At 43.2% G+C, this 13,823-nt stretch overlaps 1 protein-coding gene across 2 annotated transcripts in view; it reads right to left on the reverse strand.

Annotated features, from left to right (window-relative positions):
* Positions 1-3,164: 3,164 nt before the first annotated feature.
* Positions 3,165-13,823, reverse strand: part of CNPY2 (canopy FGF signaling regulator 2) — a 134,911-nt gene continuing 124,252 nt past the window's right edge. For both annotated transcript variants that reach the window (XM_063952659.1, XM_063952660.1), the window contains 2 exons: positions 5,913-6,009; positions 3,165-3,349 (listed from right to left, as the gene is read on the reverse strand). In XM_063952659.1, the coding sequence (XP_063808729.1) occupies positions 3,306-3,349; positions 5,913-6,009 (141 nt within the window). In that variant the 3' untranslated portion in view covers positions 3,165-3,305. The remainder of the gene's footprint in view (positions 3,350-5,912; positions 6,010-13,823) is intronic.

Consider the following 13,823-nt stretch of genomic DNA (forward strand, 5'->3'; position numbering starts at 1 on the left):
AGATGCTGAACGAGATGGGTTTGTGCCGATACTTTGCTGTGAGCATGGAGGGGGAGCGTAGTGAGCATTTGAGCAAAATATGGTAATTGTATTGCTGGCCGTGTCTGTATTTGAATTAGTTTGTAATAACTGCTTACTATATAAATTATAACCAACTATATATATATATATATATATATATATATATATATATATATATATACACTGTACATTGTGATATACTGAATACATATCCTTTTAATAACAAATATATACATCAATGAGCTTTGGAACTCAGATAATGTGTGGGTGTATTGTTTTCTCTTATGGGATGTAGTGTTTTTACGATGTATAGCGCACATTCATAGCACATGGTAATAAGATGCGCAAGCGTCCACAGTATATGTTAGAGCTGGCATTTTAAATATTTGTTAGAAAGCAATTTGACTTTTACAACAGTATATGTAGCCAGAGTCTCAGAGAGACACAGAGTTCAGAGCCAGCCACACAGCGCCCCTATCAGCAGTAGTAAAACTAAGCTGGGTCGCAATAAACAAATACCAGTATAGTGTTTATATCAGTTACATTGCTCCCCCCCTCACTAAGACCCCCTGGTACCATAGTGGAGATTTGGGGTCCTGTCAGAGGAGCTGCGCGTCCCTTGTATTGCTGCCTTGTCAGAGCTGCAGAGGGAAATGGCGCCGGAGAGCCGCTGGATCCGCTCAGTGGGAAGCTCCGCCCCCTAAAATGGTGCGCAGCTTCCCGCAAACTTTTATTCTTTATACTGGCCCTGAGGATTTGTAAGATTGTGCTAACTAGCTGTAAAAACCTCTGATAGCTGTGAGGCAACATGGGTGGCCCAGCGCGCCCCTCACAGCGGGACCCGCCGCAGCGTGTGTCAATCTGAGCCTCCCTGGAGCGCAGCCTGTAAGTAGAGCTGCGTTCCTATCCTATTGCCGCGATTCCCGCCAATGACCCGCTTACCGGGGCGCCGGCGTTGTACTCACCATACTTCAGGCTCTGTTAGAGGGTGGCGGCTTGCTGCGGAGGGTACGCTGCACCATAGTGTGGTTTGCGAATAACTCCCTCAGGAGCTCAGTGTCCTGCCAGCAGAGAAACGGGACCATTAACTCTATAGGAAGTTGGGCCGTTCTGCCCCATAAGTCCCACGAAGCAGTCAGGCTGTTGCCTAAACAGCCCTGACTGAAAATAACAAACAATAAAAATAAAAGTAGAAAACTCTTCAGGAGATCTCCAAAGCATGACCGTCTCCTCCAGGCACATTTTCTAAACTGAGTCTGGTAGGAGGGGCATAGAGGGAGGAGCCAGCCCACACTATTAATTTCTTAAAGTGCCCATGGCTCCTTGTGGACCTGTCTATACCCCCATGGTACTAATGTTGACCCCAGTATCCTCTAGGACGTAAGAGAAAGGTTCACACACACACAAAAACAAAATGACATGGGAAAATATAAGCTTTATTGCAGATACTGTTTTAAGATGTCATTACCGTTTCATGACGGCTGAGTTAACTCTGTCTATAATACAAATAGGATTGTATAGGAATATCCTATAGTTTTTAATTTTAAAAACAAGCATGTTGAGGATTACGTTATTCTTGAAAGCCCATATAGTACAGAAAGTTAGAAAATGATGTAGAAAAGGTAAGAAACACCTCCAACAACACAATAGAGACACATGAAAAGGGAGGTGTTTTAGCGCTTACTAAATGGAATGTGAATTTACTAGAAAAGTTGTATTATCATTTGTTGCATCTTCAATAAAACATCAGCCTTGGTTACATTCCCCTAATGGGCCCTACACACTGGGTGATGTTAGCAATTTTATCGACCAATGATATTATCTATGGTCGATTTTTCCACCAACGATTTTTGCATACACACTGGACGATATCGATGGTCAATTTGGACGATATGAGAGTACATACATCCATATCGTCCAAATTGACTTGCATGTATAAACGGGGATAGATAAACAATGAACTATGGCGGGGCCTCGCATCGTTCATCGATGATGCATACACACTGACTGGTATGAACGATTTATTGTTAATTTTTGAACGATATCATTCATATCGATCATCGTTATCAGCAAGTGTGCAGGGCCCATTAGTCATTCCCCCGTAAAGCAATAAATTAGAAACCCATAGCTAAAACATAACATTTTAAAACGGCACACAATCTAAACCTGAAGTGACTATACAAATACTGCGCACTAACTTATTATATATCAGAGGCTTGATATATCGTCTTTCCAGGGACGTGCGGTGAGCTAAATAGCTGAGGAGGCACTGGCTAGAACCAGAGACAGATTTACATGCAATATATGAGCCAAAGCGTACATCTGGGCATTATACACAGGTGCAGCAGCATAAACTCCTGGAAATTTGGTTAGTGTTAATCAGAGATGTGCGGACAAGATAAGCAGGTGAGGCACTGCCTCACCTGCCATAGACTTTTTACTCCAGAGTTTTGGCTATAAAATGTATTAGAATAATGCATAGAAGATATTTCAAACATATTCTTGGTATTTTTCATATACTTTATACAGTCAATACTCTGGCACAAACATTAGTATGACAGGAAAGGCTCTGCCTCGCCCCACCACACGTCACTGCGTCTTTCAGTAACTACTGTATCCACAGTTCCTCTTCAATTACCCCTTCCTATATGACATATACCTGCAGTGCAAATGGTAAGAACACACAGGCGTCACACAAAGTGACGTAGGTAAAAAAAAAATTACTGTAAGATAAAAAAATACATCTGAAGCTTCAAACAAGAATATCACAAGACCAAGTGCCCACGCCGCAATATTGCCAGCTCCCTTCGTTGAGTGATCGCAGTCAAACACTCCTCTCTATGGCATCCGTCCTTACACTTGCGCTATCAGAGGACACACCCTACAGATTTCGTTAATTGTGACGGGAGCTGCCAATATTCCAGCATGGACACTCGAACTTGATATACTTGTTATTTGCTCCTTCATGTATGTTTTTGTAACCTTATATTTAAGCGGATTGTTTTTGCGTGCTTCACTGGCCTTGTAGTTCATACTAGAATGTAAGCTCTAATGATTCTCTAAGTACGTTTTATTTTAGGACATGGCATATTGCATTTTGCATGCAATCAAAAATATGTGCACAAAATAAACACTCACACACGTTGACAAAATTAATTCTGCATTTTTAATGTAAAAAATATTCAAGGACAAAAAATATGCTACAATCTCATTCATATTTCACCTTCTTTCCTCCTTTGTAAACATGTGTGAAGATTTATGGGTCAATGAGAAGTAGCATCAGGTCATAGTTCATCATGAGCTATATGCATAGCATGGTCACACAGATCTGTGTAGAGAAAACAAAGTGAATTAGCAATTACTCATTACTGTCAATCTCAGCATAGTTCGTACCCTAACAAGTAATGTACATTTAAGTGGGAAGCTGCAAATTTAAGTTGAGGTGGAACCCATTTTCTTTCTTTTTGAAAGAAGAAGGACTTTAATTCCAGTAACTAGTAATTTTGACGATTCCGACCAAAAAATTCAAAAAGTGTCTTTAGGGGGAATATCCAATTAGCCCCGTTTTTTTACCGAGGCTAATTGTCCCGCCGGGGGCTATCTAATTAGCCCCGATAAGGCGGCGCGTGCCGCAGCTTATCAAGGATTTTGTTTCACCTGCCTCCGGCAGACTAAGCAAAGTCCCCAGAAACAGCCCCGTTTTCGTCCGAAAACGGGGCTGTTTCACCCGAAAACACACAGGTACCTGTGTGTTTTCGGAAGAAAGATTTTTTTTTTTTTTACACGCGATCTAACAGGATAGCCTGTAAAAAACAAACGGTGAAACATCGGAAAAACTGTAGTTTTTCGGACCCGATGGTTTAACGGGGATAATTGTATATCCCCCTAAGTATCAAAGGCTCACATGAGGGTAAGTAATGAAGGTCATGTGAATGAATTATTGAGAATACCTGCTATAGAGATATGCTATATAAATAAAAATGCTTAATAAATCACTCCACTGTTAGGAAAATAGAGATAATAGGAACCAATGCAAATATGCTTATTCTCTATGAAATGGTAATCCTTTTATCCTCTTGAGAGTCTGCACAATGGTCTTCTTTTAAACCTCAATGTCTCTCCATTGTGAAGATATGTGGAAATAATCACTAAAAACAGTAATTGTATGTAGTATAGTAGGTTGATGTTCTTATGGGAACAAGAGTCAATTTTATGGGTTGTATTTCTGGGTCTCCATCCATAGTAGAATGTGGCCATTATCTGATGGAGGGTCACCACGTGTTGATTTAAAATGATATCAATGTTTACATCTAAGGTTAGGTGATAATCATATAAAGGTATCTTTAGACATCTCTCCCCTAATATAAGTTTCACAAACACCACGTGTTATCAATTATTATCAATAGTGCTTAAATGTATGCTTACATATAATATATACAGGGTCCTCACGCAGCGGTCTCCAAATGATCAGCCACACCATAGCCGGCATATCAAACAAATAAAAAATGTTTATTTTCAATACTTAATTCAAATAAAAAAAACAACATCAAACGTTGGACTGAAACCACTAAAAAAACAGATACAGAATATCCACAACATCAATGACAACTGGGAAAGATGTAAAAAAATAGACTATCCTTTTTTACATCTTTCCTAGTGGTCATTGACATTGCAGATATTTTGTAACTGTTTCTTATAAGTGGTTACAGCCCAGCATTTGATGTTTAGAGTGGATAAAAGGATTACTAGTTCATAGAGGATAAGCATAATTCTATTGGTTCCTATTTTATCTTTCTTTTCTTAACAGTGGAACGCTTGATTCACTGTTTTATGTACATTGTAATTATCCTGCCAGGCCAGATAACAACTGGTGAACTTGAAGCTGCTACTTTATTGTGCAAAGGGGGGACCATTCTCTCTCTCTCTCTCTCTCTATATATATATATATATATATATATATATATATATATATATATATATATATATATACACACATACACATATATAAAAATACATTATATATATATATATATATATATATATATATACACACACACACATATATATGTATATATATATATATATATATATATATATATATTATATATACATACATATACACACACACACACACACACACACACACACACACACACACACACACATATACATAAACTATATAATGGAGAGATATGCTATTTACTGGTCATGAAGCGGGTTACCTCACGAAAAGGAGCAAAGTATGTGTTTAAGGAGGTGTCAGTGAGCACACAATGGGCCTTACTATACAAATCACATATGATTATAACGGTGGAATCTATATTTTTGTTTCCTTCTAAGCACATAATAGCGGAACAGTCCAAAGTACAGCAGCTGTTATACTGGAGACCTTGGCAATGTCACATCTGGAGTATCAGAAGCCACAATAGTGTGTAAGTGTATGGAGACATTGATGTAAGGAGAACGTGGCTTTGCATAAAGTGTAACAGAAGAATAATTTAGAGTGAACTTGACCTTTTCCTACTAGACTGGCCTAAAAGTCTGACTGAAAGCACATGGAATGGGAACTAATGCGGCCCGCATACATGAGGCGTGCGTTTCCCAGACGCTGTTTGGTAGACATCAACGGTCGGGATCTGTCTGGAAATCGGGGGAAAAAAACTGTATGTTAAAAATGCCTGACTCACCGATCCTGTTCATTTTTTGGTCGGAATCGTTGAATTGAGGCTTTTCCCAACATCTAGGATTTCCCCGACCCAGGGAATTGCCCCGATACTTCACTGTTGTATCATGGACCCCTTAACTTTTATTTAATTCAAACTGGGGGTGTAATATATAAATGATAGGACTGTGAAGCATAGTAGCAGCATGGGCCAAAATGAATAATTTACCTGTACGTTTACTGCAGAGTTTGTCTTTCACATTTTCAGTATTATGAGAGAATAATTCAATCAGCTCATCTTCATACTCTTCAACGATACGCTCACACTGCAGGTCAGATAAACAGCAACTCAGCCATATTTATAACTATACCATTGAAGATTAGACACAGTGCAGCAGGACTGGTAACACAGCGCACACCTACATACCTGTTTATTAGCTTGTTGCAAGCAAAACAATGGTCATGTAACCCCATAGCAGCCAATTCCTGTTTAGCCAAAATCTCAGGGCGAGAAGGTCCAGTAAAGAAACTGTTTTATGCACTAATAATAGGTGGCACATTTCTAACTTCTCCTGGTGCATCTCTACCCTATACATTCTGCTACAGGGCAGAAGAGAAACTGTCTGGGCCCAGGTACTTTTCAGGGGGCGTAGCCTAATCACAGGAGGTGTGGCCATGCACCCTTAGAAAAAATACAGAAAAAAAGAATAATAGTATTTTAAGCTCCTCCCTGTCCACACTGCAGCCCAGCACAAAGCAGCGAATGCTGGTCTGAGGAGAAAAGCTGCAGCTGCTGCTGCCAGGTAAGGAGAGGGTGGGGTTGGGACACACCAGGGCTCCCAATGGGCCCCTCCATCATACCACTAACTACTAACTGTAAGACACCACTCATCAGTCTCAGACCACCACTATGTGAGCGTTCCAAGACCACCACGATCCCCGGCAAACACAATTACTAGCAAATGCCAGATATTACTAAACCACATGCCTAATATACCATTTACTGCACTGCTATATCAAGTTACATCTTTAATACACAATATCAAAGGAGACAAAGGCTGGGACATTTCTGATACATTTTAAGAAACAGTAAAATGTGAATTTGTGCAGTAATATAAATTAGTGCCATATCATTTTAAAATAGGATTTATAAGGTAGGAAAGGCAGTAGGACGGAGTTAGCCGAGCTCCCCGGTTTTCTATCCTTTACACCCATCCTGAGGCCGGTGAGTGCTCCCTTGGTGAGCCCCCTGCTGCCCGCCGCATCGGGTCCGAGCCCCTGCCGCCAGCTCTTCATGCGCAGCTCTGATACTGTGTGAAGCCGCGACCGCCCGCTACTTCCGGTGACGCGGTTTCCTGCACTGGTGATCAGCGGGAGCCTTAACAGCTTGGGGAGCCAGTTTCTCTGCTCCAAATTCCATAGTGACCTCTCCCTGCTTGGTCCTCAGCATTTTGTAAGTATCCTGCTGGATATCAGTGCACAGCCTGCTTGGTAGTGCTGGGCTGAGGGGATAGCAGCCATCTTGGGGAGTTTCCCTCTCTATGCACAGTCCCTGTGTTTGAACCTCTCCTGCCTGTGCTTTGCCCTGCTGCTGGGATCATTCTGGAAGTTTCACCTCCTTGTCTATCCACCTATTCCTGCTGTATTGTTTTACCATGGTGAAGCATCAGCACCCCTCTGCAGCTGCTAAGCTGGGAAAGTATGCTAGGAACCCTGCCTCGCAGGACCCTGCACCCCCAGCTACAATTAATCAACCTGACTCTGGGGATTCTGATATTTTGCAGGATGCTACTGGTGTTTTACCTCAGAACTCTTTTCAACAGGTACTGGAGGCCATTGCCAGCAGTAAAGAGAGACTTTCTGATAAAAATGAAAAGGTGCAGTGCGACATATCACTCCTGCGGCAAGATGTTCAGCGCATTCGTGAGAGGGTTGGTGAGGTGGACCCCTACATTTCCAACGTGGAAGACTCCTTTGGCCCAGTGAAAACTACGGTATCCTCACTTTCCCATCAAATGTCTACTATGCAAAACAAGCTGCTAGATATGGAAGGTCACCTACCAGAAATAACGTCCGCTTCGTTAGAGGGAGGCAGGTTCATCTACTGAATCATTTTTGGAAACCTGGCTTCTTGAATTATATGGCAAGGAATCCTTCACATCCCAGTTTGCGGTTGAGAGGGCTCAATGGATTCCCACCCGTCCCTTACCGACAGGGGCACTGCCCAGTACATTTATCACTAAATTTCTCCACTATAAGGACCGAGATACTGTGCAAATGTTCAAAAGGACCAAGCTCTATTTGTTCCAGTGAAGCGCAGACTACAGGACTTAAACCTCCCTTATTCCATGCTCTTCCCGGCCAAACTGCGAGCGGTGGCGGAGGGTGATATAAAGTTCTTCAATCACCCGCGTGAGACGGCCGCCTGGCTAGATCGATTTGCCCCGGGTGGTCGGCAGCTGGCTCCAGACTGATTGCTCATCACTCCTCTCATGTAGATATGTATATGTACTCTGCTCCTGTTCCATTATCCACGTTGTGAATTAATGCTTATTCTATATTGGGCGGACATGGGTCATGATACTATTAATTGTTTTTTGCTGGTTTGTACCTGCTGTTCTTTTCCTTGATAAGTATTTCAGGGTCAATTTACGGTACATGGGCTCTCACATTTACTTTTTCTAGTTATTAAATGCACCGGTTTCAGACTAATGGCTAACTTGACCGGGGAGCTCCCTTGCATTGGTAGCTTTAATATCCATTGCCCTCGAAGGGGTTTTGCCTTTTCCTTTTTGCCTGTATAAGTAGCTTTTATAGTGAGTGTGTGTTTGGGGTGTGTAGTGCACTCCTGACACCTTGCCATATTTGTTTTTCTTGCTTAGTGTTGGTTGTTTACTTTTTGCATTGACTGTTTGCTCTTTCAAGGTTTGGGATCCTAGTATGCCGCAGTTGTGGAAGGTATACGGGGTGGGGATTCACCGTTCTGGGGTTTGTTGTCCCCTTATATTTTTCTTCTTTTTTTTTTTGCATGACCTATCATGTTTCCATTTTGCTATGTATCATATAAGTTGCTATGGAGGCGTATATGCTTGCTCCTACTTATTAGGGTAGCTATTGGGGCACATTACTTATCTGTATTTTATCTATACACCTCTTTATATGTCGCACTTAAATGTATTAACATGGAATGTCCGTGGTATCAATGATAGGGTTAAGAGATCCCTGGTTCTTAAATTAATTAAACAATACAATTCAGATGTGATATGCCTTACCGAGACCCATTTGGAGGGCAATAAATGATTGTCACTACGCAAACCTTGGGTGGGTTGGGTGTATCACACCTCTCATACTTCTCATTCTCGGGGGGTCTCAATACTCATTAACAAGTCCGTACTGTTTGTATTGCTTTCTGTTAAAACGGATCCCCTTGGTAGATATATCTTTCTGGATTTTACATTTTTTCCCCAACCCCTGCTTATCCTAGCAGTCTATATCCCCCCCCCCCCCCCCCCTTTAATTATAATGTAGTGAAACAGGCAGTTTCCTTTATTGCTCAGTCACTTAACACATTACTTATAAGTCTAGGTGATTTTAATAACCTTATCGATTATAATCTGGATACCTACTCAGGATTGTGTATACTCCAAATTTTCTGGTTATGGGCGGAAATTCAGAGCTGATTGTAGATGTACTAAATTTAGCACATCTACGATCATTTACTCTGACATGCGGCGGGACGCCCAGCACAGGGCTAGTCCACCCCTCATGTCAGGCCCTGCCCCACCCCAGTTACAAAAGCATTGCACGGCAGCGATGCTTTTGTACCAGGCGAGTAGCTTCTTATCTGAGCAGCTCCTCCGCCACGTTCCATGTCGCAGTGGCTTCGTGTGACATCACACAGCCGCCGCCCCCCCCTTCCCCCCCTCCGGACCGCATTGTCACCTCCTGCCCTGTGACTGTCAATCAGGCAGAGGCGATCGGAGCCAGTAAGATGCTGATAGCATCTCACTGTGCTCCAGAGGTGCGCACGAGCAGTGTGGCCGCTGCGCGAGCGCACTCCACAAAGTAATTCAGACTGCGATCGCTGCCGCTGCAGCGATCCAGTCTGAATTACCCCCTGTCACTTCCATGGGTCTCCGAGATGCTTGGAGGATTAGAAACTCCTTCCTTAAACAATATTCCTGCTTCTCCAAAACTCACCACTCCTTTTCCCGTATAGATCTTGTTTTGGTCTTGCCCACGTTGCTACCTAAACTTATTGATATTCATTATAAAGCCCGAGGTGTATCTGATCACTCACCCTTTGTTATATTCTTAGACATGGAGTGCCAGAAGGGGCAGTCTTTTTGGAAACTACACCCCTCTTGGTTGTTGCAACTGAAGGAGGCTTCTGATTTAAAGTCGTTATGGGAGGGTTATTTTGATGTAAATGTGGATACGGCACCTGTTCCGGTTGTTTGGGATTCTTTCATATCTGAGAGGCACTTTGATTCAGAGAATAGCCTCCCTCAAACTGTTCTATAGAAAGAGAACTCAAGTTGGAATCAGAATGTCATGATCTGGAGGCTAAATATTATATGTTATATATTAATATTATGTTTTTATAAAAGGATGCTTTGAACAAACTATCGTGCGCCACAGAGGCAGCCTTCTGGTCTCAAACTGGAAAAAACAAGAGTGTCACCAGGCACTCTATGTAGATACCGTCACAAGAGTTCCCAATTAAGTCCACAGGCGCTCATGCAAAAAAGAAAAGAACAAACATAGTGTACTCTATTTTACACATATAGGGGGTCATTCCGAGTTGTTCGCTCGTTATATTTTTCTCGCAACGGAGCGATTAGTCGCTAATGCGCATGCGCAATGTCCGCAGTGCGACTGCGCCAAGTAAATTTGCTATGCAGTTAGGTATTTAACTCACGGCATTACAAGGTTTTTTCTTCGTTCTGGTGATCGTAATGTGATTGACAGGAAGTGGGTGTTTCTGGGCGGAAACTGGCCGTTTTATGGGTGTGTGCGAAAAAACGCTACCGTTTCTGGGAAAAACGCGGGAGTGGCTGAAGAAACGGAGGACTGTCTGGCCGAACGCTGGGAGTGTTTGTGACGTCAAACCAGGAACGAAACTGACTGAACTGATCGCAGTTGCCGAGTAAGTGTGGAGCTACTCAGAAACTGCTAAGAAGTGTCTATTCGCAATTTTGCTAATCTTTCGTTCGCAATTTTGATAAGCTAAGATTCACTCCCAGTAGGCGGCGGCTTAGCGTGTGCAAAGCTGCTAAAAGCAGCTTGCGAGCGAACAACTCGGAATGAGGGCCATAATACAATAAAGTGAATATAAGTGATTACTCGTACCCCATGGATTGGTCTACCGTTTTACAGGTAGACAAACACACTTCTCATAGGAGCTGGATATCACCAGTCTGGACTCTGGATTATGTCCGTAAGGAGACCCTGATAGAAGAGAGTCCAGACTGGTGAAATCCAGCTCCTATGAGAAGTGTGTTTGTCTACCTGTAAAACGGTAGACCAATCCATGGGGTACGAGTAATCACTTATATTCACTTTATTGGATTATATGTGTAAAATAGAGTACACTATGGCCCTCATTCCGAGTTGTTCGCTCTGTAATTTTCTTCGCATCGCAGCGATTTTCCGCTAATTGCGCATGCGCAATGTTCGCACTGCGACTGCGCCAAGTAAATTTGCTAAGCAGTTTGGTATTTTACTCACGGCATTACAAGGTTTTTTCATCGTTCTGGTGATCGGAGTGTGATTGACAGGAAGTGGGTGTTTCTGGGCGGAAACTGGCCGTTTTATGGGAGTGTGTGAAAAAACGCTACCGTTTCTGGGAAAAACGCGGGAGTGGCTGGAGAAACGGGGGAGTGTCTGGGTGAACGCTGGGTGTGTTTGTGACGTCAAACCAGGAACGACAAGCACTGAACTGATCGCACAGGAAGAGTAAGTCTCGAGCTACTCAGAAACTGCAGATAAATCTTTTCGCAGCATTGCACACGGCGGCTTAGCGTGTGCAATGCTGCTAAAAGCAGCTTGCGAGCGAACAACTCGGAATGAGGGCCTATGTTTGTTCTTTTCTTTTTTGCATGAGCGCCTGTGGACTTAATATTATGTTTTGTCTATCGACTTACCCACTTTATCTGCTGAGGCTAGGGATTTTTTAGATGCCCCAATCACTGCAGAAGGGGTAACACGAGTTATAGTAGCTAACTAGTCATAAAACATTATTCAGCAAGTATGTAGAATCATCACAACTTAAAACAGGTTGAACACGATGGGCAATTTGCCTCTATTCAACCTCATATACTATATAGCAATTAGATCCTTTACAGGAGGCAAGACCCCAGGAGTGAGTGGCATACCTGTTGAATTGTATAAAACTCACTCCGAGTGGTTTGTTACTGGATTACTGAACCTGTTTAATGGTCTTTTTGAGATTTACATTTTGCCTGATTTTATGTGTGAGGCTATTATCATGGTATTGCCTAAACTCAGAAAGGATTCTAGCTACCCCGATTCTTATAGGCCAATATTCCTGATTCTGACTGATACTAAGATATTGGCAAAGATCCTGGCCATTCGGATTAATATGGTTATTACTTCTTTGATACATTCAGATCAAACTGGCTAAACGCCTGGTACGTTGAGTCTTTACTCATTTTCAGACCACACATGATGACGAGTCTCATTCAGTAGTTGTTTATCTTGATGCCTCTAAGGCGTTTGACTCTGTCGAATGGCCTTACTTGTGGAGGGTCATGCATTGTATGGGTTTTGGCCCCTCTTTCCTAAAATGGGTACAATTATTATATCACCAGCCTACGGCCAGGATCTCTATCAATGGTTATGTGTCTGCTCCCTTTTCCCTATCTAGGAGCACCAGGCAAGGTTGCCTCTTATCATCCACTTTATTTGCTATTGCCATAGAACCCTTAGCTTGTATTATACGTACTCATCCAAATATTTTGGGGCTTCAACTAGGTCAAAGGAAAGATACGGTGGCTCTTTACGCTGATGATATGTTATTGTTCTTGCGCGACTATAGACTTTCCATGCCAGTTATACTGGATGTTATAGAAGAATTTGGTAGATACTCTGTCCTCTCCATTAATTAGACAATCTTCATTTATGCCTTTACTGTGATGATGTCAGCGTCCGGGGTCTTACCGGTACGCTGGGGCCGTGGGGCTGGCTTTGCAGGCGGCTTGTGAAAAGCGGCGGCGGAGGGCTGCCGCACCGGGTCCGTGGGCAGCGGTAGCGGCGGTGAGGGGTCCGCTCGTGGCGGTGGGACGCCGCTGCAGCGTCTCTCCTTGCCAGGGCGGTTGCTAGGAGACCAGTGGCAGTGTATTGTGTGGCCTTACAGGGAGGTCTGCATTACTGGGCGCCGCCATGTTGGAGACCAAAGTTTGAGGCATAGTTTTGGCTTCATGTCCCTTCCAGCCAATCCAGGGAGAGTTCTCCTTATAAAAGGGGGCTGGTTTATGATAGGGAGGCCAGTGCTTCAAGTTACAACCCTGTTGTAGGTGCTTTAGCCCTGTGCTCCCAGGATTCTTGCCGTATTCTGGTTACTCCTAACCCTGCTTAGCCGGTTCTCAGTTGCTGCTGTAGCCCTGCCGTTCCTAACCTACTGCAGCCAGTGGAAGCGCTCCTGGAAACCCCGGTCCAGTAAGACCATTTGGGCACGGACGGCCCCGGGCTTTCTGCCTCGACTTTCGTGCCACAGTCTGCAGATCTTTGTCTCCAGCCACGTCTCTGAACCACCGTCCACAGTCCGCAGTTCATTATCTAAAGCCTCGTCTTTCAAGTCCTAATCCACAGTTCTTTGTCTCCAACCACGTCTTTAACCATCATTCACAGTTCCGCAGTTCATTATCTATAGCCTTGTCTTTCAAGCCACAACCCACAGTTCTTTGTCTCCAGCCACGTCTTTAACCACCATTCACAGTTCCGCAGTTCATTATCTACAGCCTTGTCTTTCAAGCCACAACCCACAGTTCTTTGTCTACAACTACGTCTTTAAGTCATCGTTCACAAGCCACAGTTCTCTACCTCAGCCTCATTCTCAAGAACTACAGCTCACTGACTCTTAGCTCTACCTGCCTTCTGCATTGCCCCTGTCCCATGA

The sequence above is a fragment of the Pseudophryne corroboree genome, chromosome 2 (assembly GCF_028390025.1).
Source record: "Pseudophryne corroboree isolate aPseCor3 chromosome 2, aPseCor3.hap2, whole genome shotgun sequence".
NCBI lineage: Eukaryota > Metazoa > Chordata > Amphibia > Anura > Myobatrachidae > Pseudophryne > Pseudophryne corroboree.